This window comes from Nyctereutes procyonoides, unplaced genomic scaffold (genome assembly GCF_905146905.1).
Source record: "Nyctereutes procyonoides isolate TBG_1078 unplaced genomic scaffold, NYPRO_anot_genome, whole genome shotgun sequence".
Taxonomy (NCBI): Eukaryota; Metazoa; Chordata; class Mammalia; order Carnivora; family Canidae; genus Nyctereutes; species Nyctereutes procyonoides.
The window spans coordinates 11,970,760-11,998,703 of NW_026575024.1; the positions used below are offsets into that span (position 1 = coordinate 11,970,760).

The 27,944-nt window shown below is 46.0% G+C and overlaps 2 protein-coding genes across 3 annotated transcripts in view; one reads left to right on the forward strand and one right to left on the reverse strand.

The window, feature by feature from the left end:
• ZNFX1 (zinc finger NFX1-type containing 1) overlaps positions 1–7,059 on the forward strand; it is a 24,348-nt gene extending 17,289 nt beyond the window's left edge. Inside the window, exons 10-14 of the mRNA XM_055302126.1 lie at positions 535–689; positions 1,046–1,191; positions 2,199–2,309; positions 2,629–2,724; positions 3,589–7,059. Of these exons, the coding sequence (XP_055158101.1) occupies positions 535–689; positions 1,046–1,191; positions 2,199–2,309; positions 2,629–2,724; positions 3,589–6,030 (2,950 nt within the window). The 3' untranslated portion in view covers positions 6,031–7,059. The remainder of the gene's footprint in view (positions 1–534; positions 690–1,045; positions 1,192–2,198; positions 2,310–2,628; positions 2,725–3,588) is intronic.
• Positions 7,060–8,226: 1,167 nt separating this feature from the next.
• DDX27 (DEAD-box helicase 27) lies at positions 8,227–27,237 on the reverse strand. 2 transcript variants are annotated; one of them, XM_055306619.1, is made up of 21 exons: positions 27,090–27,237; positions 25,425–25,571; positions 23,147–23,206; positions 22,736–22,898; positions 22,166–22,206; positions 21,955–22,041; positions 21,250–21,355; positions 19,436–19,609; positions 18,217–18,367; positions 16,493–16,592; positions 16,174–16,315; positions 15,140–15,293; positions 14,198–14,279; positions 13,923–14,100; positions 12,648–12,754; positions 12,341–12,449; positions 10,152–10,246; positions 9,934–10,057; positions 9,345–9,432; positions 8,728–8,802; positions 8,227–8,601 (listed from the first exon to the last, which is right to left on the reverse strand). In XM_055306619.1, exons 1-21 carry the CDS (start codon positions 27,183–27,185, stop codon positions 8,583–8,585), a joined length of 2,298 nt encoding a protein of 765 aa, XP_055162594.1. In that variant the 5' UTR covers positions 27,186–27,237; the 3' UTR covers positions 8,227–8,582. The 2 variants fall into 2 exon arrangements, 1 of the variants encoding a protein (XP_055162594.1); XR_008661987.1 differs by lacking the exons at positions 8,227–8,601; positions 8,728–8,802; positions 9,345–9,432; positions 9,934–10,057 and having other exon boundaries at positions 12,548–12,754.
• Positions 27,238–27,944: the final 707 nt, after the last annotated feature.

Consider the following 27,944-nt stretch of genomic DNA (forward strand, 5'->3'; position numbering starts at 1 on the left):
GACTCTGGAGAATTAGGGGAGAGGACTCAGGTAGGGATGGGGCAGGGAGAATTTGTGAGAAATTCTTGAAGCCTTTTTTTTTTTTTTTTTAAGATTTTATTTATTCATGAGAGACACAGAGGCAGAGACATAGGCAGAAGGAGAAGCAGGCTCCACGCAGGGAGCCCAATGTGGGACTCGATCCTGGGATTCCAGGATCATGCCCTGGGCCAAAGGCAGACACTCAACCACTGAGCCACCCAGGCCTCCCATTCTTAAAGCTTTTGAAGTCCCTTGCTCTCTTCTCAATAATTAACCTCTCATTCTTTATCCTACTCCGTTCCTTAGCTCTTGGCCATCTATGTGTATATCTCTGCACATCTTTTTGTTGGGCATTTTGGACTCTTGGGTCCCTGTAAACCTAAGTCTCTCCTTTCTCTCTGTGGTCCGTGCGCTCCTCAGGGGTCTAGGTTCCACTTCATAACACTGAAGGGGGTTCCTCCGCCTTCTTAAAGAGCATACATCTTCCTCTATCTGGTTCTTCACTTTCTCCAGGCTGTGGCTACAGATGTATCAGGCTGACACCCGTCGAAAAATCCTCAACTATGAGCGCCAGTACCGCACATCAGCAGAGAGAATGGCTGAGCTGAGGCTCCAGGAAGACCTGCACATCCTGAAAGATGCCCAGGTTGTAGGAATGACAACGACAGGTAAGAAAGCATGGGGAAATTTACTTGATCCAGCTGTTCACCACTGGTTCCAAGCTCCTATCACATCATCTAGGACTGGTTAAAGAGGAGCTTCGTTAATAGGCTAGGGAGAAAAGGCCATGAAAAGCTACTGAAAGCAAGCTGTGTTTAGGGAACTGATGATGAAATATACCCACTTGTTCCTGCTGCATTCAGAACCCCTGCAGTGGCCAACAAGTGTGTCATGTTCTGGAGACTACTCAGCAGCACTTGCTCTCTCATTCAATGGTGGTCACAGCCTTGGGTGAATGTGGGGGCTCAGTTGTCACAGGGCCCAGTGTGTCAACTCAGGGAGCCTCTTTTTTTCTTGACTCCAGGTGCTGCCAAATACCGTCAGATCCTGCAGAAGGTGGAGCCTCGGATTGTCATTGTAGAAGAGGCTGCTGAAGTCCTGGAGGCCCACACCATTGCCACACTGAGCAAAGCTTGCCAGCACCTCATTCTGATTGGGGACCATCAGCAGGTAGGGCAGGAGCCCCTAGAAGATGAAGAGAGATGGCTGAGGGGTGCGCTTGGACAGAAGATCCTGGCCTCTCTGCTTCATCCATCCTTAAGCTTATTGGTTTTCTGTGATTCTTCTTTCCCTCACCTTCTACATTCAGCCTAAGAGCAAGTGTTCTTGGATTTGGGGTATATTTCAGAGGAAGTGTCATTCGTTCAATCTGTTCCTCGACTACTTTTATAATCTACAATGGCCTTTACGTGAACTGTTTGAGTAGTTGCTCCCTGTTTCTGTACTTCCGTTTTTGCTGTCCTCTCATCCCAATTTCTTTATAAAGGAGCCAGTGAATTTAAATTTAAAAAGCAGATATGTCACTCTGCAGCTTAAGATCCTCCAGTGATTTCCCATTTTCCTAATATAAAAATCAAGCTTGCTTGCTTGCTTATTTATTTATTCATTCATTCATTCATTCATGAGAGACACAGAGAAAGAGGCAGAGAGACAGGCATAGGGAGAAGCAGGCTCCATGCAGGGAGCCCAACACGGGACTCAATCCTTGGTCTCCAGGATTACACCCTGGGCTGAAGGTGGTGCCAAACCACTAAGCCACTGAGGCTGCCCTAAAAATCAAGCTTCTTAAATTGGCCTACAAAGGCAAATATTCTTAGGTCCAGCCTGTTTCTCTGACTTCTCCTGTCACCATCTCATTTGCTCACTCTGTTCGCAGCCCCTACTCTCCTTCTGCTCCCTCTCATGGCCTACTTTTCAAATGATAGGCATCATCCTCCATGCTGGCATCAACTCAGATGTCACTCTTCGACCTTTATTTAAGGAGCTCCTACCCCTGGGCACTCTGTCACATCACCTTTAATTCTTGCCTTCATGACCCTTGTGGCCCTTTATCCTTAGCCTGTCAGTACTTAGAACAGTGCCTGGCACATACAAGACACTTAAAAAACATCTGATGGGTGGGTGGACGGATGGATAAAATATGTCAATAGAGAGTTCTCACACGTTTCTTTTCTCAGCTGCGCCCCAGTGCCAACGTGTATGATCTAGCCAAGAATTTCAACCTTGAGGTATCCCTCTTTGAACGGCTGGTGAAAGTAAACATTCCCTTTGTCCGTCTGAATTACCAGGTAAGAAGCGGAACCTCTCTTATTACCTACCAAATGTCCAGGAGAAGTCTCCTGGGAGCTTGCCAACTGCCAGCAAGAAAGGTCTCATAAAAATAAAACTGGTTTAGTAATGCAGTGACTGCCAGACTTCTTTTCTGTTTTAAAATACCACAAGATCAGCCTGTGTTGAGTTTGTGTTGGACAAAGGAGCTGTTTACATTCTGCTCTTTCCTCCCTGTTCTTTTCACAATACCTCCAGATTTTTCATCAGCAACCTAGTCTCTAGAAATGGTCCGTTTATTCTCTGCTCATGTTTCTAATGACAAATATGTTGTTTCAGCACCGCATGCGCCCTGAAATTGCCCGTCTCTTGACCCCCTATATTTACCAGGATCTGGAGAATCATCCCTCTGTTCTCAAATATGAAAAGATAAAGGTAAGTCTTCCTTACTCTATCTTTCTGTGATGCAATCAACAACCTAGGAGGCTGTATTTCCTTAGGATGAAAAAGGGTTTTCAGAAGGGACTAGAGTCAGCTTTTTTAAAAGCTGGTTATTAAGGGGAAAAATAATATAGAAGTTGAGAGATAGAGACATGGAATGGTTTGATTTTGTTGTTGTTGTTTTATTTATTCATGAGAGACACACAGAGAGAGACAGAGACACAGGCAGAGGGAGAAGCAGGCTCCATGCAGGAAGTCCGATGCAGGACTCGATCCCGGGAGTCCAGGATCACACCTTGGGCCAAAGGCAGGGATCCCCTGGAATGGTTTTTTGTTTGTTCGTTTGTTTGTTTTCCCCCCTGGAATGGTTTTTGAAGCCCATCTCTACCACTTAGTAGTAGCTTTGTAACTTTTTAGCAAGTTATATACCAATTCTGAGTGTCAGGGTCTTCTGTACAGTGAGAATAATGGGTGCTGCCTCATTATTGTTTTGAGGAAGATAATGTGTGTCAAGCAGTCAGCACAGTTGAGTGCTTATAATTTATCTGCTCCCTCAACATCTTCATCATAGCTGCTACCTGTTTCCTGGACTATAATAGTTGGATTGTGGAGGTTATTTTAATATTTATATCAAACAAATATATTAAAAACTAAAACAAATTCTTTATTCATTTCCCTACTTGTCATGGTCCCAAAAGAAAGCACATGGTGACTGACTCTAAATTTAAAGTGTTGTACAAAGTATACAAAAAAACCTTGCAAGGTCTCTCCCTGGAGTAGAGTCCGTGGTCAATACATGTGAAGATAGAAAAAAATCGCATGAGTGAACCTAATGTTATCACTTTTTTTCTTTTCTAGGGAGTCTCTTCCAACCTTTTCTTTGTGGAACACAACTTTCCTGAACAGGAAATCCAAGAAGGCAAAAGCCACCAGAACCAGCATGAGGCTCGCTTTGTGGTAGAGCTGTGCAAGTACTTCCTGTGCCAGGAGTACCTGCCCTCCCAGATCACCATCCTCACCACCTATACCGGGCAGCTCTTCTGCCTGCGCAAACTCATGCCAGCCAAGACGTTTGCTGGGGTCAAGGTCCATGTGGTTGACAAATACCAAGGAGAAGAGAATGACATTGTTCTTCTCTCATTAGTGCGGAGCAACCAGGAAGGCAAGGTGGGTTTTCTCCAGATATCCAACCGCATCTGTGTGGCCTTGTCCCGTGCCAAGAAGGGGATGTACTGCATTGGAAACATGCAGATGCTGGCCAAGGTGCCCTTGTGGAGCAAGATCATCCATACCCTTCGAGAGAACAATCAAATAGGTCGCACACTCCAGCTGTGCTGCCAGAACCATCCTGATACCCACACCTTAGTATCCAAAGCTTCTGATTTCCAAAAAGTGCCCGAAGGAGGCTGCAGCCTACCCTGTGAGTTCCGGTTGGGCTGTGGACACGTCTGCACCCGTGCCTGCCACCCCTATGATTCCTCGCACAAGGAGTTCCAATGCATGAAGCCATGCCAGAAGGTCATCTGCCAAGATGGGCACCGGTGCCCTCTTGTTTGCTTCCAGGAGTGTCAGCCTTGTCAGGTGAAGGTGCGCAAAATCATTGTTCGGTGTGGCCACGAACAAATGGTTCCGTGTTCGATGCCTGAGTCAGATTTTTGCTGCCAAGAGCCTTGCCCCAAGGTTCTGAAATGCGGGCACAGGTGCAGCCACCCCTGTGGGGAAGACTGTGTGCGGTTGTGTTCAGAAATGGTCACCGTGAAACTCAAGTGTGGGCACAGCCAGCAGGTGAAGTGTGGTAATGTGGAAGACCTCATGTATGACCTGCCAGTCAAGTGCACCACCAAGTGTGGTACCATCTTGGACTGCGGGCATCCTTGTCCTGGCACCTGCCACAGCTGCTTCGAAGGGCGCTTCCATGAGCGTTGTCAGCAGCCCTGCAAGCGCCTGCTCATCTGCTCACACAAGTGCCAGGAGCCATGCATTCGTGAGTGCCCACCCTGCCAGCGGACCTGCCAGAACCGCTGTGTTCACAGCCAGTGCAAGAAAAAGTGTGGGGAACTCTGTAGCCCCTGCGTGGAACCCTGTGTCTGGCGCTGCCAGCACTACCAGTGCACCAAACTCTGCTCTGAACCCTGCGACCGACCCCCATGCTACGTGCCTTGTACTAAGCTGCTGGCTTGCGGCCACCCCTGCATCGGTTTGTGTGGGGAGCCATGTCCCAAGAAGTGCCGTGTCTGCCACCAGGAAGAAGTCACCCAAATATTATTTGGCTTTGAGGATGAGCCCGATGCCCGCTTTGTGCAGCTAGAAGACTGCAGCCACATCTTTGAGGTGCAAGCCCTGGATCGCTACATGAATGAGCAGAAGGATGATGAAGTTGCCATCAAGTTGAAGGTGTGCCCTATCTGCCAGGTACCCATCCGTAAAAACCTGCGGTATGGAACCAGCATCAAACAGCGGCTGGAAGAGATTGAAATTGTCAAGGAAAAGATTCAGGGCTCTGCAGGGGAAATAGCAACCAGCCAGGAACGGCTTAAGGTCTTGCTGGAGAGCAAGAGCCTCCTCCACCAGCTGCTTCCTGAAGACTTTCTGATGTTGAAGGAGAAGCTGGCCCAGAAAAATCTGTCCGTGAGGGACCTGGGCCTTGTTGAGAATTGTATCAGCTTCTATGACTACTTGGCTGGCCTGTGGAATTCTCTGAAAAAGGTGCATGTATTAGAGCAGGAGAGACTGGGGACTCGACTAGAACAGGTCCATGAATGGCTTACCAAGAAGCGTTTGAGCTTTACCAGCCAGGAATTGGATGACTTCCAAAGTGAAATCCAGAGGCTCACATACTTGGTAAACCTCCTGTCCCGTTGTAAGATAGCAGAGGGGAAGATGAGCAGTAGCACAGCAGAGGAGGTCTACAGTGTCCGGAAGATCCTTGAGAGAACATGTAAGTTCACCCGGGAGGATGAACAACTTGTGCAGAAAAAGATGGAAGCTCTGAAAACCACCCTTCCCTGCTCCGGCCTGGGCATCTCAGAGGAAGAAAGAGTGCAGATAGTCAGTGCTATGGGTTTTCCTCGTGGCCACTGGTTCAAGTGCCCCAATGGCCACATATATGTGATTAGCGATTGTGGGGGAGCCATGCAGAGAGGAACATGTCCCGACTGTAAGGAGGTGATTGGGGGCATCAATCATACTCTGGAAAGGAGCAATCAGCTTGCTTCTGAGATGGATGGAGCCCAGCACGCTGCCTGGTCAGATACAGCCAACAACCTGCTGAACTTTGAGGAGCTCCAGAGGATGATGTAGGAAGACCACGCACCGCTACCTTGTGTCTAGCCAGCTCCCGGCTGGGGCTGGCTCCCTTGTGAGGGAACCCGAGTTTGGTTTTTATTATCGTCCTTTAGTTTTAGCACCTATTTAAGGATCCACTGTAAGGGATTGCCCACATTTGTTTCTAGATTTCCCCTGCGCTAGATTAAGCACTTTATCTCCAGAACTGAGAGCAAAGTTAACAGATTTCTTTTCTCCTGCAAGTTAGTGGACAGGCTCCCTGGAGCATGTTTGGGGCTTCCACCTTGGGTTACCACTGGTATCTCCGGGTCCTGACTCAGTCAGATGTGTTTTTCTGCAGTGCTTCGGGGGCACAGATGCATTCTAATTGCCAGGCCCTAACTTGTAGACTAATTCTAATAAACAGAGGCCCAGAGGAGTTATGAATTGCTTATCCTTTCAAGGAGCACAAAAGTCCCTCCCACCCTCCTCCATGGGCCCCCTCACTTCCCGAGACGGAGGCATGTGATAAAGACAAAAGACTTCAGTGACTAACCCTGACCCAGGTACATAATCACTGAGTGGGAAAAGTGTGACTATCCACAGCTGGGGGCTTAGGCAGCAGGCCCAGGCTAAAAAGGAGTGATTCCCCCATATCCTCTCCTGTGACCAGCACTTTGGGATGGTGGAGGTTTGTCTGCAGTTCAGTAGTAGTGCTGGTTCCCTAGGGCCCTGAATGGAACTAAACTTAGATTTGGTACCAGCAGCACCTATCCAAAGTGTGACCCTTTGTCCCAGCACTATTACAGCTTTTGCCTGGGCAGGGTTAGCATGCCAGCAGCTTCTGCAGGCCCCAGACCGAAGCCAGAAGCCAGCCCCCAGGCCTGCTGCCTGCATACATTTTTCCCTCAGTCCAGTGTTCCTAGAACAGACACTTAGGCATCTCAGGTCTTTCTACCGTTGGTGAGAAAAATGTCCTTTTCCTATGTATGCATTTCCTTTTTTTGTCTTTACTATGCACTTTAGCCTATAAAGCCAATTAATAAAAACGATGATTGAGAAAATCAGTGGTGCACGTTTGTCATCAGCTGTTAGAAGCAGCTCTGGCGGTTTGAGATAGGATGAGAATGGAGGCACTGTCTACAGGGAGGCCAGTCTTGTCTCTGTGGTATGGGGTTTTCAGCTGGTGAAGTTATTTTTACTCAAGGTGAAAAAAAAAAATTTTTTTTTTTTTTATAAACTCATAACTTGAAGTTTCCTTCTCCAGAAGCAACCCTGTAAACCTCTTCATGAGCCCTACCAAAGGTAAGCTATGCATGTACAACATATAACCCTTAAGACTTAAAAAACAATACACTGTTCTGCACTTGGCTTTTTTAAGCTAAGGATCTTAGCTTGGGGATCTTTCTATAAGTAAGCACATACATACATATGAGGAGTTTGAACCATACTCCATCATGCAGGTGTGCCATTTAACTGAAATGTAACCCTTTGTTGGTGACTGGTAGGTGCAGCCTAAATGAATAGCTTTGAATACATTCTTTTAATGTCAAGGGTATGTGTTACTGGATAACTATTATAATTTTTGAGCTGGTGGGGGGAGGTGTATGTTCTTGAAATTATATAGGAATACAAACATACAGTTTTTTGAAGGGATATCCCCTAGCTTTCATCTGATTTTCAAAGGAACCTATGATTGAAAAAGGATGAGAACCACCACTCTACAGGGTAAAAGCTGTTTTTTGTAACAAGGAGCTAATTTATCTGGGATCCCTCTGTCCCGTTTTGAGCTTCCATCTTCAGTAGCACCTCCACAGCACAGTTGGTCAGAGTACAGGTTTAGACCCTGGTTTCGAAAACCTGAACTCCCAACAGTGTAACCTTGGAAAGTTAACGCCATCTTTCTCCAAGCCTCTGTTTCTTTATCTGCAAAATGGGAATGACTACCTCTCCCACAGGGGGTAGTGAATTTAATGAGACAGCACTGAGTACACAGTACCAGAATGTCTGGTCCATGGCTGATGCTGTGGAGGATACCTTTCAGTTCTAGGACGGGCATTAAAAGAACTTCTAGCAAGAACTTCCTCCATATCCAAGCATAAAGATGCACTGGAAGTAGATGGGGTAGACTGCTATTGAGGGAAGAGAGGAATAAAATACACAATTCAGATTGGTCTATTCTCCCTCCCAAAATATACTTCCATTTGGTTGGGGTTTTTTTGTTTTTAGTTTTATTTATATAATCCCTATACCCAACATGGGGCTCAAACACTCAACCCCAAGATCAGATGCTCCTCTGAGCCTGCCAGGCACTCCCCACTTGTTATCTTCTTCATATGAAAGTTAATCAGCAAGAAGTGAGCCTTGGCTGACTCACAGGGATGCTTAGGGATTAATTCCGCATACCACCACCACCACTCCCTAACCAATGCTAAGTGCGGAGCCTGATGCTCTTTTTTTTTAATGTACAAATGACACAGACTTTACTTTTTTTTTTTTTTCTTTTACAAATGGAAGAGACCAAGCCAGGATGACTTGCCACAAGGAAGGGATCTAAGGGCTGCCCCACAAACTTCAGGCCACCACAGCTACTTCTTTCTCTTGTACCTATGAAAAGAATACACAGAATAAAGACCAACTCCTGAAGCCAGGAAGAGGAAGGAGGAACTTTCCCATGAAAGATCCAATCCCAAACAGGCACAATCTTAGGCCCTCCAAAATGGCAAACATTACCTGGATTTAGACTTAAAGTTTCCTCCTCGTCTCTGGTGGGGCAGGCCCAACTGTTTCCTTTCTTCAAAAGAGGGGCTGCAGGTGAAAAGATGAGACGCTGAAATGACAGCTAGATGGACAATGTCCCCCTGCCACCCCCACCCAGCTCCCATATGAAGCAGCAGCATCACTGAGGTACCCTCTTCAGAGCCTTAAGTTCTAAGTCTGGTGTTTCCACCTGATAATAGGATATTGTGGAAGTCAGGGCCCAGCCCTAAAAAAAGACTAGAAGCATCGTCTAACCCCACCCTAACCCCAGCCCAGGAGATGTTGCGGGCGGTAGGAGGTGTAACACATTCAAGAGTAACTCAGGATCCTTTGCCATTCTAGCTTTCCTGAGGGAAAGGTCTATTTCTGAACCAAAATGTACCATTTCACCTCCAAGGCAGGAGGGCCTGAACACTTTCCTCGTATTCTCACCCTGGGATCCAGAGATGGGCTTAGCTGGGGGCAAGGGGTCAGACAGGAACCCTTAAAATTATAAAGCTACAAGTATATGAGAATTGAAAGTGCAGAAGGAGGAAGGTATACAGCTTTGATCAAAATACAAAGAGCCCCATGATAACTTAAAATCCTACCCAGCTCGATACTGTTTCAGGGCCTTCCTGCTTGTGTTGGTAAGTTCTTCATCAAATACAGATTTATTCACCTGCTTTTGTTTCTTAGCTGTGCACAAAAAGAAAAGGTTAGATACGTCGTCTTTGGGCCAAGCTCCTAAATCCTATCTGTAAGCTCAGGGTAATGGTTTCGGGTTCAGTGGATGCTCTGGCCTGATAATTTACTGACATGGAAACAAGACATTGGATCCTAGCAGAAAAGAGATGAATTCAGAAGTGGCAGGTGTGATGAACCTCTCCAAAGGATGACTGCAGAGTCCCAAAGCAAAAACCAGATATGTCACGGGCTGAAGACCAACTTCACTTCTTTCTACCCTGACCCACTCTTCCAAAGAGCAGTTTGTAAGGACTAGGCTCCATAGTCAGAAAGGCCTGGGTTCCAGATCCTAGCTTTCCCCACTAACCGTGGGGTCACTTCACCACTTGAGAACCCAAAAACAGCTGTCTGTACTCAATATGGGCTCTTACTATTGAGTTTTCTCTCTAACCACAAGCATGAGTTTCAGGAAGAACCCTCCTACCAGCTCCCATTGGCTCCCCATCTGCCTACCAGGGCCTCTTGCTGGCTCCTCCTCAGGCATTGCTCGGGCCCTCTTGGCTCTGCGATTCCTCTTGGCCAGCCGCTCAGCAAACATCTGTGCCTTGAGGATTTCAAACTGGGACCTTTCCTCTGCCTGGAAAGAAGGATGATGTGAGTATTCAACAGACCAAGAAGACCTGACCCAAGCCACTGGACAGGTACCCAGCTCCAGAGGGAAAGCCACTCACTGTCATCTCCCCCTTTTTCTTGGCATCCTTCATAAACTTCTTTCTCTTCTTCTTTCCTCTTAAGGCCAAGTCAAACTCCTGCAGAGCTTTGGCAACTAGGATGAGGAGGGAGTAAAAGATTTCAGGTACCATTTTATACCTTTTTTTTAAATGAAGTACACCATATTTGAAATTAGTACATGAGAACTCCAAATGAGAAGCAACAAATCACATCCTCTGCTGGTGGTTACCTCCATCTTACTGACATTTCTATTTCTCAATTTCACTATTTCTTGATTAATCCATTTGAAATATTTGTTATCTACCTCCTGCTGTGATTTGGTTCACTTAACACTCCCAGACCTTCCTGCCATAGAGTTATAACTATGTTTAATACAGAAATTTTACGTATGCACCCTAACTTTTTGTTCCATCAGATATAGGCAGTATTTTTTTTAAGATTTTATTTATTTATTTATTTTTTAAATTTTTATTTATTTATGATAGTCACAGAGAGAGAGAGAGAGAGAGGCAGAGACATAAGCAGAGGGAGAAGCAGGCTCCATGCACCAGGAGCCCGATGTGGGATTCGATCCCAGGTCTCCAGGATCGTGCCCTGGGCCAAAGGCAGGCGCCAAACCACTGCACCACCCAGGGATCCCAAGATTTTATTTTTTTTAATCATGACAGAGAGAGAGAGAGAGGCAGAGACACAGGCAGAGGAAGAAGCAGGCTCCATGCAGAGAGCCTGACGTGGGACTTGATCCCGAGACTCCAGGATCACACCCTGGGCTGAAGGCGGCACCTAACTGCTGGGCCATCGGGGCTGCCCACAGGTAGTATTTCTTAAATGGCTGGTACAACCTTATTGGAGGGTAATTTTGCACTCCCTAACAAAATAATAAATCCACATATCCTCTGACCTATAATTTCACTTTCAAGGATTTTCCTGCAAATCAAATACATTTGCTTAACTGTGAAAGGACTTTTGTACAGTTACTCACTACATGTTTAAAATAGCAAAAGATTACAATTTCAATGTCCCTCAACAGGGGATTAATTAAATATATTATAATCTATCCACATGAGGGAAAACCATGCAGCCATTAAAAAAAAAAAAAAGGCAGCTACTGTATGTGCCTGTATAAAATCTAAACTACAAAATTAACTGGGAAAAAAAGTGTAGAAAAATGTGAATTTGTGTGATAAGAGGGAGGTGGGGAAGGCAAAGAATAATACACATATTTTCCTGACCTACTTCTTTTTAAATTGTTGCAAAATAGAACATAAAATTTGCCATTTTATCAATTCTTTTTTATATTTATTTATTTGAGAGAGAGGAAATGTGGGCACACACAGGGGTGGGGCAGAGGCAGGGACAGTCTAAAGCATGCTCAATGCTAAGTGCGGAGCCTGATGCTGGGCTCAATCCCATGACCTTGAGATCATGTCCTTTTTTTTTTTTTTAAGATTTTATTTATTTATTTATGATAGACATAGAGAGAGAGAGGCAGAGACACAGGAAGAGGGAGAAGCAGGCTCCATGCAGGAGCCTGATGTGGGACTCGATCCCAGGTCTCCAGGATCAGGCCCTGGGCTGCAGGCGGCGCTAAACTGCTGTGCCACCGGGGCTGCCCTTGAGATCATGTCCTGAGCCTAAAACGAGATTTGGGCATTTACCTGACCACACCACCCAGGAGCCCCATACCCATTCTTAAGTACATAATTCAAGAGCATTAATTACATGCACAATATTGCACAACCATCACCGTGACCAGTTTCTGTAACAACTTCATCATCCCCCAAACAGCAGCTAGGTAACCATTCCTAATTCCCTCCCCACAACCCCTCGTAATCTCTATTCTAATTTCTGCATCAATAGATTTGCCTCATATAAATAGTATCATAAATACTTGTCTGCTTCTGTCTGGATCACTTCATTTTGGTTCAGGCTTGCAGCACGTATCAACTTCATCATGGCTAAACCATATTCTATCATATGTGCATGCCACATTTTGTTGATCCATTCATCTACTGACAGGGGTCGCTTCCATCCCTTGGCTACAATGAATAATGCTTCAGTGGTCACTGGCATACAAGTGCGCATCTGAGTCCCTATTCTGTTTTTTCTGGGAACAGACCTAGCGTAGCCTTACTGGGTTCTATGAGAATTGTATTGTTCAGCTTTTTGAGGGACCTCTCCAACATACTTTTTTCCTTCTTCCTCTCTTCCTTGGTCTGGAACCAGCTTCTCTCAGGCTCATGGTTTGAGGCCTCCTTCCCCTTCTCTCTCTCAAGGAGCCGTTTTGCTGTGTTGATCTGTTGAGACAGCAAAAGATCGGCTCCACCTGATAATATGTAACCTGACAGCTGCAGGAAGGCACTGCCTACAAAGGTATGGGGCTCTGAGGACATGCCTGGTGTGGACACCACATTTTGGCAGGGCAGAACTGGCAGGCGCTGTGCGGCCCACTTCCAGACCAGCCCGGTGGGCCCTAGCCCTCCGTGCAGCCCCACCTGGGCTTCTGACTGCTGCAGCTCTTTTTCCTCGGCCTCTAGCTGCAGAACTGCATACACATCCTTCTCCATCTTCTCAATCTTGTCCCGGAATTTAAGGATGACATCTCAAGGGAAGAGAACAATTTTTTAAATTAGGATAAACTTTGTGTGACTGATAAGAATAATATAGATGTATATTTAGTAACAACAGAAAATTTGGGTTTTTTTGTGGGTGACTTCTCTGCTTCACAATACCTCCCACCCTATCCCATCCAAAGAGCCTGCTGCTCTTGGAATAAATTCTAAACTCCTAAGTGTGGCCCCTGCCTACCTTTCTGAGCCTCTATCTCTGCCTTGCTCACCATGCCCTGAGCCCTCCCTGACTCTTCCTTCACTTTGACTCACACACCACGTCTGCTCCTGCCTCAGAGGCCTTGCCCTGGTTTTCTCTGCTTGGCACACTCTGTCCGCAGACCACTCACGGCTGCCTCATTCTTATCCAGGACTCAGCTCAAGTGCCATCTGTTCAGAGGCCTTTCCTATACAGCTTTCGAAAGCAGCGTCTCTCCTCCTGTCATTCTGGATCACATCTACTACCTTTATTGTCTTTTTTCCACCAGAGTCTCAGTTGTTTTGCTTCCTGCTATATCCCTAATACCTAGGATAGAATAAACAGTACTGGGCACTTGGTAGTTAGCTGATGGAATGAATTAAATAAAAATGAAAAAAAAAAAAAAAAGAAAGAAAAAAGATATTTATGAACAGAATAAAGATCTCAAAGGATATATATGCATAAATGCTAACAGTGGTGAGCTCTCCCACATGCAATTATATTTTGGCTTTCATTTACTAATCGTTAATACTGGATATATATTATTTTTATAATTATAAAAAACAATTTTTAAAAAAGATGTGCTTTAAAGGACCCCTACAGATGAGAGGAAAATGAATGAAAGATATCTAAAACAAGTAAACGCTGACTTCTGCCCTCTACTGAAAGGAAGGGGGTGGTGATTAATAGGGATTTTGCCTCAGAAGAAGCCTTCTCTTCCCAAAGGTTGGAAAATAACCTATGAGTGGGGCACTTGAGACACAAGTCTGTCATCGTTCCCTTTCACACAGAGAGAGACTGAAGACCATAGGGGCATGGTGAGACCGGCCCAGGGACACTAAGCAAGGAAGTGGCAAGACTGGAGTTCAAATCCAGCTCCTGACTACTCCAACCTATCACCCTCTGCTCCTGGCTCTGTCCCACCCCAACCACTCAGAGCTGCTGCAATGGTGCCTGCTCACCCTGGGGAAGTATCCGGGCCTTCACAGGGGCTTTGGCGGCTTTTACGATCTCCTTCAGCATCTTCCGCTCCTCTTCTCCCACCAGAGACACCGAGCGCCCAGCCCTACCAGCCCGAGCTGTTCGCCCCACCCGGTGGACATAATGCTTGATGGTGTTGGGCATCGTGAAGTTAATTACCTAGAAGGTCAAAGTCAGACCTGGGAGTTGCAGGGACATGGGACACAAGAAGGCAAAAAGACTCCCACCAAAAGTTCAAGGAAGACGGGCTGCTCACCGTTTTGACCCCTTCAATGTCAAGTCCACGGGCTGCCACATCTGTGGCCACAAGGATATCAATCTGTTCGTCCTTAAAGCGCCTGGAAATAGCCACAAACAGATGTTCACCTGGGTACTCAACCCCAAAAATGCTCCGTAGGAGCCTGAGCCAGCAGAGAAGACACAAATCCTTTTGGAGTCAAGCAGGAGTGTACAGATTGTCATAGTGATAATCTAAATGAGATCCTAAACATCAGACCATCTAATCCCTACACAACACCTTAAACATCCTGTAATGTTTGTAGGACAAACACAGTTTGGTTTATACTACTTCAGCCCCAACTCCTACAAATATGAAAGTTCAGGAACCACAGAGCTAGATGGAAGGGAGTAGTCTATGCAAATCTCTCAGCATTCAAAGCAGCCTTTCCTTAAAAAAACAGAAAACAAAAATCTTTCAGCTGCCTATAATGAATGCAGATAGATGGAGAATTCTAAAAGGTCCCTCCTGGCCTACCACCAGGACTCTATTCCATGAGAATTAAACAAGAAAACATGGAAAACACAGGACTCTGCCAAGTAAATGCTTAGGAAATAGTAGCTGGCTTTGATTTCTAATCTCGTTCCATCACCCTAGGAATGTCCCTTGCTCTGGAAAAGCTACAGAGAACAGGACATGTGCTGTGTCTTCCCAAGTCAGAATTTCTTGCTATGGCCCCACTCAGTGGCTCCAATACTCGAGCCCTGGGGCATGAGTGTCATCTTCTGCAAGACTACGAGGAATTCTGAAGGTACCTAAGACATAACCTTACAGCAGCTGGGACTAAAATCTTTAAAGTGGGGAACCACCATTTGCATCCCCTACAATTGCTCTAACATAACCTCTGAGTGGTGTCTTCCCTCCCAATGAGGAGAGCCCTCTCTGAAGGATGGGTGGGAGCCTCAGCCCCCTGAAGTTTACCGGAGGGCCTCCAGCCGCTGCGTCTGGGACAGGTTGCCATGGAGCTCGCCCACCTGCAGCCCCATGAGCCCAAGAAGGATGTGCATGCGGTGGGCCTGCTTCTTGGTCTGGGTGAACAGCATCACATGGTCAGTGAAGGTTCTTGTCAGAAGAGCTAGAGGGGAGAGAAGAGTGAGCTGGAAGTCACCTCCAGTACATATTCCCTCCCCACCTGTGAAGTGGCTGCTATGCCTGGCACTGGGGGAGATAAGCAAGGTCCCTGCCTTTTAAGGCTCACATTCCAGGGCAGAGAAGACAAGCCAATTCCCAATTCCCAAGGGTGATAAATGCTGTGAGACAGTGAAGGGAAGATGGGGAGGCAGCTTTAGAGATGACTTCTCTAAAGACATGTTAGGCTGAATGACAGAGCAGGCTCACTCACAAGATTTGGGGGAAGATTTCAGGCAGAGGAAGGAGCAAATGTGAAGGCCCCGAGGCAGGACAAGCTTGGTAGGTCTGAGAGAATAAAAACAGGAGAGTATGGCAGGGCACCAAAGCTGAAGACTCCAGGCAGGCAGGGGCCAGGTCCCAGAGGGCTGTACAGGACTCACCAGGGAGTGTGGACTGTGGTCTGAGAACAATGGGAGACACTCGACAGTAAATGGGAAGGTAACATGAGTGAATGTTCACTTGTAAATGATCGTTTTCAACGATCTGTAGTGTGAACAACGGGTTACCAAGGACAAGAGTGGGAGAGGAGCCAAGTACAAGGCCACTGCAATATTCAGGCAGGAAAGGCAGCAGCTTGAACCAAACACAAGAGGGGGAAGTGGCTGGGCATTCAGCAGGACCTAAGGAGGACTGGACAATGGTAGGGAGATAAGCAGACAGAAGAAATGGCCAAAGTGGCAGAGTACATTGACGGCAGTACCACGCAACACATCAGGGGAGCCTGACAGAGGAGGTACCAGGCAACACCCAGCGACTTGAGTGGGCCATCCATGAGGCCAAGGGAGTCCAGCAGGCCCCTGCCCAGTCCCTCCCTGGGCTTTCACCTGCCACAATGGCTTCCCGGTCCCCTTCCCGATTCGGCCGGATCCGGACAAACTCCTGCCGCAGGAACGGGGCCACATCTGTGTTGCTGTTCACAAATATTCGGACAGGATTCTTCAAGGAAACAGAAGCCAGATCTTTTACCTGCCCAGCACAAACACAGGATGCTGCTCACTGGCCTGCCAGGAGATGGTGGGTACGGGGTGGGGGTGGGGGTGGAGGCAAGCCATACTTGCCCTAGATCACCCCCTGCAAGCCCAGCCTGGGTCCTCTGCATCCCTCCATTCATTCACCCCACCAAGCAGAATTCCTGTGGCCCACCTCATCTGTCATGGTGGCTGAGAAGAGCATGGTCTGGCGGTGGTGGGAACACATCCGGATGATCTCCTTCATCTGTTCTTCAAAGTACTCATCCAGCATCCTGACGAGCAGGGAGAAGGAATCAAGAGAAATGGACTGAGCTTGCATCTGTCACAATCATAGGCAGAAAACATGAGACAAGCCGAAGTTCTGATGTTGTAACTGGTTATGTCTCAGGCTCATTTATTTATGTGTTAATATTGTAGTTTACCCTTCCACCAAGATTCATCAGAAACTAGCATTTGGCCACATTTCCTGTATCTTTTTTTTTCTTTTTTCTTTTGCTAAACTATATACAAATAAGTTGCAAACATCACAACACCTTACCCCTATTTCAGCACACCTTCTAAACTTTTTTTTTTTTTTAAGATTTTATTTATTCATGAAAGACCACAGAGAGAGAGAGAGGCAGAGACACAGGCAGAGGGAGAATCAGGCTCCATGCAGGGAGCCCAAAGTGCAATTCGATCCCGGGTCTCCAGGATCATGGCCTGGGCTGAAGGCGGTGCTAAACCGCTGAGCCACCTGGGCTGCCCTCAGCACACCTTCTACATAACCACGTCATCACACTCAAAACATTTAAGTGTCTGAGTAATACTTGAAGTACAAGTCCAAATTCAAATATCCCTAACTATCCCCCAAAATGTCATCTTATAGCTATATTTTTTAATCCAGGAAACCAAAATTCCTATGCTTTAGTCTCCCTTGAGCTAGAGAAGTCTCCTCAATCTTTTCCACATCCTGTCTGCTTATTTCCCAGGGAAAGGATTCACAAGAACGTGCAGAGGTGCAGTTGTGTCAGGAGATGGAGACCATCCGTTTGGCCCAGTTCCACTGATCTGAGTTTGAGCACATGGTAAGGTGGTATCTACCAATTCTCTTCACTATAAAGGAATCTTTTTCTCCTTGTAGATAATATTACTCAGTAGGTTTACTTTGACTGCAATTTGTTCAGCTGACCAACCGCATTTCGTTATCATGTTCCTTGATCTCCTTAATAGGAAACGTCCACAATCTTTCTTGGTCGTCTGTGACATTAACATTTTTTAAAGAATATAATTCCTTTCCCCTTAAAACCTAAATCAGACCATGTTCTCTTTGCTCAAAATATCTCCTTTACCTCCGTCAGGACTCAAGAATGGTTCATTTGCTCTGGGGGAATCAGTTAATTCCACACTTACTGAGCATGTGCTAGACACTAGACACAACCCTGGGCACAGAGCAGCAAGCAACAAAGCTAGCCCTTCACAATTATGTTCCAGGGGAGAGGAGGGACACAACCACCACAGAAGCATTCAAGTGACAATGAAGGAGGTTGGAGAGGCATAGTACCTCAGAGAAAGGAAAGGAGGAAGTGTTATAGACAGTGAGGATAGGGATTACTTAAAAAATTTTTTAATCTTAAAAAAAAAAAAAAAAGAATCTAAATAATATTTCCAAATCTCAGGAAGTGGCAGAGCCAGAATTGGATCTACCCTCCCTCTTAACCATCACATTACAGAGACAGAAAAAAAGCAGGATAATCCAGACCAATGATAAACAGAGGTCCAATTGTGAGCTGCTGAACTGGCATCATACAAATGGCTACGGCAAGATTGATGTAGAATAATGCAGTGGCAGGTTCTCTTCTACGGTGTGGCCCACAGGACCCCAGAGCACTGGGGGCCCTGCCACTTCAGGTATACCTGTCAGCCTCATCCAGGATGAGCACCTCAATACTGCTCAGGTGGAAGGAAGGACAGTTGTGGAGATGATCGATGAGCCGGCCTGGGGTGGCAATGAGGATGTCAGGCGCTGCTCTAAGAGCTGCTTCCTGAGACTTCACATCCAGGCCTCCTGCAGAGAAAAGCCCCGCCAGGTGGATGATTCAGTCAGCTGTTCAACAGCACGGACTGGGCCCTGCCACCTGCCACATCCCATGCCAGATGCAGGGGAAACAGCAGAGAACAAGACTCACAGAGGCCCTGCTTAGGAAGATTTTACACGATATTGGGACAGACAGATTATTTCTTTTTTTTTTTTAATTTTTATTTATTTATGATAGGCACACAGTGAGAGAGAGAGAGGCAGAGACACAGGCAGAGGGAGAAGCAGGCTCCATGCACCGGGAGCCCGATGTGGGACTCGATCCCGGGTCTCCAGGATCGCGCCCTGGGCCAAAGGCAGGCGCCAAACCGCTGCGCCACCCAGGGATCCCTAAACAGATTATTTCATCACAACTGTTCTAAGTGTAAAAAAAGATTACACGAAGGCACTTCAGAACAGAAGGATTCAGACACACAGGACCAACAGAAGCAGCTGTGAAAGCAAATCACTTCTCCATCACCTTCGCCTTCCCACTGCATGGGGAGGTTCCATGAAGGTTAAAGAATAGTATCATGAAACATCATTCGAAAAATTCTGCCCCGGATGATACCTGATTCTTTATTTATACAAAACACAAGTGACATTCTAAATTTGTTCAGTACCAAGAAAATTTTTTTGCTCTGAATTTTGAAGTTTCAGGGATCCCTGGGTGGCGCAGCGGTTTGGCGCCTGCCTTTGGCTCAGGGCGCGATCCTGGACACCCGGGATCGAGTCCCACATCGGGCTCCCGGTGCATGGAGCCTGCTTCTCCCTCTGCCTGTGTCTCTGCCTCTCTCTCTCTCTCTCTGTGACTATCATAAATAAATAAATTTAAAAAAATTAAAAAAAAAATGAATTTTGAAGTTTCATTTTTTTTTAATGGCTGGTTAAATCACTGTTAAACCTCTCCTCTCCCCCAACTCTCTACTCTGAAAACACCTCATCTGGTTTTTCAGTAAGTTTAATCACAGGAAGGCTTTCCTGGCACTGTTATCCTCAGATGGTGGAGCACACCCACCCTCCACCACTTCAGTCTCCCAGGGGCTGCCAGACACTCACCCACGGCCAGGCAGGTGGTGATGTTGCAGAACTGAGCCAGCTGCTTGGTGACAGAGTGCACCTGGATGCCCAGTTCTCGGGTGGGAACCAGCACGAGCACACGGGTGACAGGAGACTGGCGGGGTTTGTAGATCAGACGCTCCAGGACAGGCAGGGCAAAAGCAGCAGTTTTACCTGGAGGGAAAGGCAGTAGGAAACAGTGACAGGGGCTTCAGTCCCTTCAAGGTTTGAGTTTTCACTTGAATCCAAAAAACATACATATCTGCTCAGGGGGAAATGAAGCAATGTTTTTTTTTTCCATTAAAGCTTTTCTTCTGCTTTTAAAACCACAGGGTCAATGTAAAAAATCTGAGAAGTACAAAGAAATATGAAAATAATAAAAATCATCCACAATGCAGCCAACCAGAAATAAACACGAACATAATGGTATCTGTATTAGCAATATTTTTCTTAGTAGATAGAAATATACAAATGAAAGATGTAATGCAATAACACTATATATTCTGTTCAGTAATCCTCCTTCAGAAAAAGCATAACGGAGGCACATGGCTGGCTCAGTTGACAGAGCATGCAGTTCTTGATCTTAGGGTTGTGAGTTTGAGCTTAGGTTTGAGTTAAGCATTGGGTGTAGAGATTACTTAAAAAAAAGAAAATTCCTGCTTCTTTAAATATTCTTTTATTTTTAATGGTTGTATAATATTCTATCATGTGACGGTTTCTACTCCATAATTAACTGTACTCATATACAACACCATGATGAACATCTGTTTCACAAAATCTATTCCTACTGTGGCACCTGGGTGATGGTTGGTTGGTTGGATGTCTGACTTGATTTTGGATCAGGTCATGATCTCAAAGTCATGGAATCAAGCCCCACATTAGGCTGTCTACTCTCATCAGGGAGTCTGATAAGGATTCTTTCTTTCCTGCTCCCTCTCTGCCCCCTCCTTAAATTAAAAAAATAAAAAAAAAAAGACACTTTACTCTTATTATGGCAGTAAGAGAACATGGTCATAGAGACATCCAATTCAGATAGTTACAGGTCACAGATTTCAGGGGGTCTCATGAAGTTCATCTTTATTTATACATAAGCCCCAGTCATAGGAGTAAAGATTTTATGAAAGGAATATTCACCACAACATTGTATATTAGTACAATTAATTATAGAATAGAAATAGTTACATAATAGAATACTATACAACCATTTTTAAAAAGCGAAGAGCATTTAAAGAAATATGAAAATATATGTTGAGATTTTTTTTTTAAGATTTTTTATTTATTCACGAGAGATACAGAGAGAGAGGCAAAGACACAGCAGAGGGAGAAGCAGGCTCCATGCAGGGAGCCTGATGTGGGACTCAATCCCAGGTCTCCAGGATCATGCCCTGAGCCAAAGGCAGATGCTCAACCATTGAGCCACCCAGGTGTCCCTATGTTGAGGTTTTTTAAAAAAGAAATTAATAGGGACGCCTGGGTGGCTCAGCAGTTGGGTGCCTGCCTTTGGCCCAGGGCATGATACTGGAGTCCTGGGATCGAGTCACACGTTGGGCTCCCTGCATGGAGCCTGCTTCTCTCTCTGCCTGTGTCTGTGCTTCTCTCCCTGCCTGTGTCTCTGCCTCTCTCTCTCTCTCTCTCTGTGTGTGTCTCTCATGAATAAATAAATAAAAATATTTTTAAAAAATAAATTAACAGAATATATAATGTTACTGCATTATAATTTATACTTGCATATTTAACAAAGTGGGCCTTGGGTAAATCAACACCCTCCTCCTGCCTCCTCCTCTCCCCATCTCCCAAGTCACTATCCTTTTTACCTGTCCCAGTGGCTGCACAGGCACAGATATCCTTCCCCAACAGACCCACAGGTATGCATGCCTTCTGGATTGGGGTGGGCTGCTTGAAGCCCATGGCTGTAATGGCCTGAAGAGAAAAAGACAGGGTTAGACAGGAAGGAGAGGAGTTGTCTCAGCATGAAACAAACACATCAGGTTTCCAAACTATGTGGTAGACCTGTTCTAGGCACTGAGATATAGCAGTGAACCAAAGAAATAAAAACCCTGCTCTTGGCAATCTTACAATCTTGGAAGAAAAAAGACCAAAAACCATCATGTGCTGTATGGAGAAAACCACAGCAGTCAAGGGTGCCAGGGATGAGTGCAGTTTACAGTAGGGTCAGCGAAAGTCTCACTGAACAGAGGATACTGAGTAGATCCCTGAAAGAGGTGAGGAACACCCCAACCAGATTACTGGAAAAACATTCCAGGCAGAGGGGACAGTAAGTGCGAAGGCCCTGAGGAAGAAAATGCCTCACCTGTTTAAGGGCCAGGGAGGAGGCCAATGTAGCCAGAGCAGAATGAGTGCTAGGAGACATCACCAGAGTAGATCAGAACTTTTTAAGAGGGTTCTCTGGCAGCTGTGTGGACAACAAAATTTAGGGAGGCAAAGAGCCCAGTTTGGGGCAGGGAGCCTAGTTAAGGGGTGACTGCAATAATCCCATGGTTGCCAAAAGAAGCCACTACCTTCAGAAGAGGGCGGGAAAGATTCATGTCCTGGAATGAGAGGTTTTCATCATACTGAGATGCATCTTCAAAAAATCCTCCTGTTTCCTACACGAGGAAATCAAAGACAGAATGCGAATTCAGCAAAACAGGACCCAGGAAAATAACTGGCCTTAAAATCCTGTCAGGTTGCAAAAACAGGTCGCACGCTGCTTTCCATGCTCATGCTCACCTGTCCTTTCTTCTTCTTCCGCTCCTTTACTTTGAGTGTATCTGTGGAGAAAAATAGGGCTTGTACTTACTGAGTATTTATAATCTGCTAGACGCTGTCCTAAGTGCTTTCTATGGATACCTCACCAAAACCACACAACAGCTTGAGGAAGCTACTGTCAGTAGTCTCATTTGACAGTGAAGACACTGTGCAGCAAGCTTGGAAAGTTCCAGAAACCAGGCTCTCAACCACTGTACATATCATCATGCATGTGCACTCATTTCTGCAAGAAATATTTATGGAGCACCTGCTACGTGGCTGGGCCCATCTGAGGTGGGATGTGGAGCTATCATCCCAAATATGTCTGAATCTTAGAGATGCCGGCAGCTACATGGGGCAGGACGATATGGGTACAGTCTGCCTGCAAAGAACAACAACCCTAACACAAGCCCAAGAGAAAGAGAAGCTAGGAGTTCCATATAGAGATCTTAAATGTGACCATGTAGCAGAACATAGGAAATCCTACAAAGGAAAGGAGGACTCTTTCCAATCTCCTGCCTCTGTTTCTGATAGCATCTCTGTAGCACCCACCTGCTTTGGTGAGGATGTTCTCATCAGCTGACGAGTAATCAGTCTCTGAGTCTTCATCTTCTGGACCTTCCTCATCTTTCCCTTCATGGTCTTCCTGCTCCTCCAGTTCAGAGCCTTCCTTTGCTTCTTTCTCCTCTGACTTCCCAGACTTGGCTTCTTTATCCTGGAGAAAATATATAATAAAGCAAGGCAACTACAGACTTCAAGAAATCCAGAACCTCTGAAGAGCAACGCTATGTTCTCCAGCCAGGGAAGAATGCTATGTGGACTCTCAGTGATTATTAACAACAGACACAGAGAAGCCTGTCTGCACCGCCGCACTCCAATTCAGGCTGAAAGAAAAATGGTGGGGCCACGTGGAGGGCAAAACTTGGGGCTTTCCGCAGGGCAGTACCTGCTTTGCTTTCTCACCTCTGTTTTCCTTTTCTTGCGAACTTTCTCAATCTTCTCATCTAATGTGGTGGCTGCCCTCTGCAGATTAAAATAGATAAGAAACATATATGGGAAAGAGACAAGGATTTCTGTGAGGGTTGGTTCTCTAGTGTTAATATAGAAGAGGCTTGTCTGTCCTTGGACAGATTAACCAAACCATAGATCATTCACTACAACGATAAAACAACATAACAAACAGGTGTGAAAAATCTTTACCTGGAACCTGGAACATCCACATTTCAGTTCAGAAAGTGTTTACTATTTAGAAGAATATAATTAGCAAGAGATGTCACGTTTATATCTGAATGCTACTTCCCCTTATCAATCAGACAAAATGGAGCCTATCGGTTAAATTCTAAAATCAAAGCAGATTTAGGTAGCAATGCTGGATACCGCTAAAACTTTAGAAAAAGAAAGTAATGGCAGGCCTCCTTTACATATGCTCAAAGCATCCTGAACTGCCACGGTATTTCCACAATTATAATTAACTGTGTCATTATTTACTTATCTTCTACCCTGCTGGACTGTAAGTGTTATAAGACCACGTCTTTAGTTACAGGGGGTCTATATGCCAGGACCTGGGAACAAATGTAACATTCATTCAGTGTACCTGGAGTGAACTTTCATCAAAACATGGCATAGGAAAATAAACACTTCATAATTAACTTGAAAAAGGAAAATTCCTCTGGCATCCTCTAAAAAAATACTGAAAGGGGGTAAAAAATCACAAAGAAATCCCGTCCAGGGATATCTGGGTGGCTCAGTGGTTAAACATCTGCCTACGGCTCAGATTATGATCCCGAGGTCCTGGGATAGAGGCCCACAATGGGTTCCCTGCAGGGAGCCTGCATATCCCTCTGCCTGTGTCTTTGCCTCAATCTCTGTGTCTCTCATGAATAAATAAAATCTTTTTTTTTTTAATAAATAAAATATTAAAAAAAAAAGAAAAAAAGAAAGAAATCCTGTCCAGGTGACCGTGAAGAGGCAATGCTGGTTTATTTTCATCAGAACCACCCACAGAGTCTGGAGTAAAAGCTCTAAGCAGGCAGTATTTCTCTTTGAGGCCCATAGAATAGAAAATAATGTTGATGCATCTCCTAGATCACTTACCAGATTCAAAGGAAAACATGGGATCTTGGCAAATAAGTAGGCGACAGTGACATTTGTGGCAGCTTTTGCTATGCTGGGTGGAAACCAGGGACCCTAAACAGCGAGGCCACATGAGATCACCTGGCAAGTGACAGAATAACAGTATCCATGGGGCACTACTACCAAGGGTACATGCTAGACTGTTTTGTTACAAACTAACGTAACCAAGGTTCCTCTCTAGTGTTTTTTTTTTTTTAAGATTTATTTTTATTTATTTATGATAGACATAGAGAGAAAGAGGGCAGAGACAGAGGCAGAGGGAGAAGCAGGCTCCATGCCAGGAGCCCGACGCGGGACTTGATCCTGGGACTCCAGGATCGTGCCCCGGGCCAAAGGCAGGTGCGAAACCGCTGAGCCACCCAGGGATTCCCCCCTCTCTAGTTTTTGAAACAGGAGGGAACACCAAAAAAAAAAAAAAAAAAAAAAAAGAGACCATTTTAACATAGGTATGCCCATTATTTTTAAGTCAAACAATTTATATGTAATGTTTGGTATTCTAAAACTATCAGACCAGTATTATCTGATTTCCTCTAAAACTTTTTTTCCCACATTTTAGTGTGTATAATATCAGGAAAGGTCTCCCTTAATATATATACTGAAGTCCCGTCCTTCAGGAAAAGCTGTCACGGACATCTTCTAATGAAGGAAATAAGATATTTTTGTTATTTCAAAATATCATCTGTAGGGGCACCTGGGTGGCTCAGTGGGTTAAGTGTCTGTCTTTGGCTTGGGTCATGATCCCAAGGTCCCGGCCCTGCTTTTCCCTCTCTCTTTGCCCCTCCCCTCACCCCACCCTCGTGCTTTTTCACTCTCTCTCAAATAAATATTAAAAAAAAAAAAAAATCTGGAGATCAATTAACGTGTTTGTAACTAGTCTGTAATAAATCTATGTTGTAACATTTTACACTTTGGTTTTCATCAAGACTGCGGTTATTTGTGACTGCTTTTCCCCACTCCATCAAAACTACACCATATATTTCCAAGAATTCCAGCATTTGCTGCATGTAGGCAGATGGCAAAAAGCAGTGAGGTGAAATCCTGAAACCTACTGTCCAACCTCTTCAACAGCCCACGGCCTAGAACTGCCTATCACACAGTCTGTTCTCACCTTCTTCTTGAGCTGGCTCATGACATCAGCCATGGCCCAGCTGCCATCATATGCCCCCTCCTTCTCAGTGAAAACGAAGTCAGGGTTGAAATCGGCACTGCGGTTCTTCTGCAAGGCTTTCTGCTTTCTGCCCAGCACAATGGGCCCCTGGGAAGAGGAAGAAACAGGATGACTATGGTGTTGAAGTCGGAAAGAAACAGAAAAGGAATCTCCAATTGTTGTGGGAGACTTAAATATGGATCTCTCAGTAAGTGACCGGTTAAGCAAACAAAAAAATAAGCGTCTGCAGAAAATCTGAAAAGCACAATCAACAAGCTTCATTCCCATGAATATATAGGCAACCCTATACCGACCACTAGAAAGCATGAATTCTGAACAAACACGGAATAGGTACAAAAACTTCTCACACAGGAGGCCTTTAAGCAAATCTTCAAAAGGTTTCAAAGAATATCATACAGACTCTTTTCTCTTTCGGCAATTCAACTAAGTTAGGAAACAATGACAAAAACGCATACAACTAAAAACAGGAAAGGAAGGAAGGCTAGCTGAATGAGAACTTCTGAGACTAGAAAGTGCTACACTGACTTTTTTCCCCTCACTCAAGTTAAACAATCTGGTAAGAACTCTCACCCTAAAGTTTATTATTAGTAATGATTACATATCATTTCTCAGTACTAGCTGAACTATTGATAACTGTACAGCACTTCATATTTTGATTTTTCATCATCTGCCATATTTTTGCTTCAGTCCTTTTTTACGATAGTTTTCCATTTGAGAAAGGAAAAGATCATTCTAGTTGCCAAATAGAGAATACACTGGGGTGAGGGCAAGAGAAAGGGCTGGAGCCCAGGTACCTTAGGATGCTGGGTGGCAGTGGCCTGGGATTGGGTGGACTAGGGGAAAGGGGGAGAAGTTAAAGAGAGATTCCCCAGTTAGCCTGCACAAAACTGGAGGAGAGTGAGAAGGAAAAAGCTGCCAAGGATGCCGCTTAGGTTTCTGGCTTCAGATGGAGCTCGCTGGGAAGGTGAGAGAGACCCGGGTCCAGCTTTGGTGAAGCTGGATTCGTGGAGGCCATGGGACGCCGGGGTGGAGGTGTCTGTAGGCAGATGAGGCCACAGTGGGGCAAACACCCAGGCTGGATTTTTGTAGGGTGAGCATATTTTTCATGATACTGTTCCTTTTAATTGCCACACTGCTGAATGTCTGTAACGCTCCCACCGAGGATAAGCTTCAGGGGAGTGCTGTCCTTGCCCACCCTGCTCACGGCTGTGTCCCAGACGCTGAACACTAGGTGCAGCCTACAGACACCTCCACCTGCATACCCCATGGCCTCCACGTCAGTAAATACTGGCTTAAGGAACGAACCCCTGATCAGGAACCACGACTGGCTTCGCCCCCGGATCTCTATTCAACACCAGTTCAGTGACTCGGTACTGACTTCGCCAAGACGACACAGCATGTTACCGGCACAGGCGCGGAGGGGAGGAAAAGCTAGCGGCGAACAAGCTGAGGAAGACCTTGGGGTCACCTTCGCGGGACACTCGCCGGGCTGACAGCAGGATGCTGCGGAGTTGGGGGCTGGGGCCCGAGGAATCACGGGGAAGGGGGGCAGTCACGGAAATCCGACGGCACGCCGCCGCGCCCCCAACCCCGAGCGGCTCATACCTCCTCCTCCTCCTCGTCCCCGGAGTCAGACTCAGGATGCCCCGGCACGTCGTCATCCTCGCCTATGGTCCCGATCAACCCCAGCTCCTCGAGCATGCTGCCGCAGCGCCACTTCCGGGAAGCAGCTCGCGCGCAGCCCGGCCCTTACTTTCCGACGGCCTCCTCGCGCAGTGACGACTGCGCATGTGCTGAAACATCACTTCCGCTTGGGGCGGAACCTGCGGCTCTCCCTCCCCTCGCTCCTCCCCCCTCCCCGCCCCCCCAGCGCCGAGTGCGCATGCGGCAAGTTGGGAGGTGGTTTCGGGGGGTGGAGTGAATTTCTTTGTCTCGGTTCGGCGGCCGCGTGCGGAGGAGGTTTGCCGCCGGGACTCTGCGGCTGTGTTTACCGACCGAAAGTCGTGGAGGAAACTGGCAAAAAACGGTTAGCAGGGGTCGTCGCCGCTGGGTGATTTTTATTTTCTTCTTAGATTTTTTTTTTCAACCGTCAACATTTATTTCCATAAAAGGAGAAAAAAAAAGTAAAAAACAAGAACAGCTAACACTTTTATAGAAGTTTTTGCGTGCCGAGAACTGATTAAGGTACTTTTACATGCATTAAGTAATTTCATCCCCATAGTAACCTTAGCAGAAGGCACCTGACTGTCTACATTTTATGTATGGGGCGACCGAGGCACAGGGAGGTTTCCCAAGGTCACGGGGCCAGGATGACAACCCAGGCACTGGTTCCAGAGTCTGGAAAGTAGGTCCCAGGGCTTACCAGGAACTTTTCCTCTCCTTTCTGAGTGTGGAAATCGTGCTGGTAAATGCAGCTCGTGATTCCTTCCTCCAAGAGGAACTTGAGGAAACTTTTACCCT

Excerpts from the sequence above, each read along its gene's own strand:
- DDX27 (XM_055306619.1), bottom strand. The coding sequence starts at position 27,185 with ATGCTCGAGGAGCTGGGGTTGATCGGGACCATAGGCGAGGATGACGAC. Across the intron at positions 19,610-21,249 it reads CTGTGCAGCCACTGGGACAG|GTAAAACTGCTGCTTTTGCC; the intron begins GTAAAAAGGATA and ends CTTTCCCTCCAG. Across the intron at positions 15,294-16,173 it reads CCGGGAAGCCATTGTGGCAG|CTCTTCTGACAAGAACCTTC; the intron begins GTGAAAGCCCAG and ends TCTCCCCTCTAG.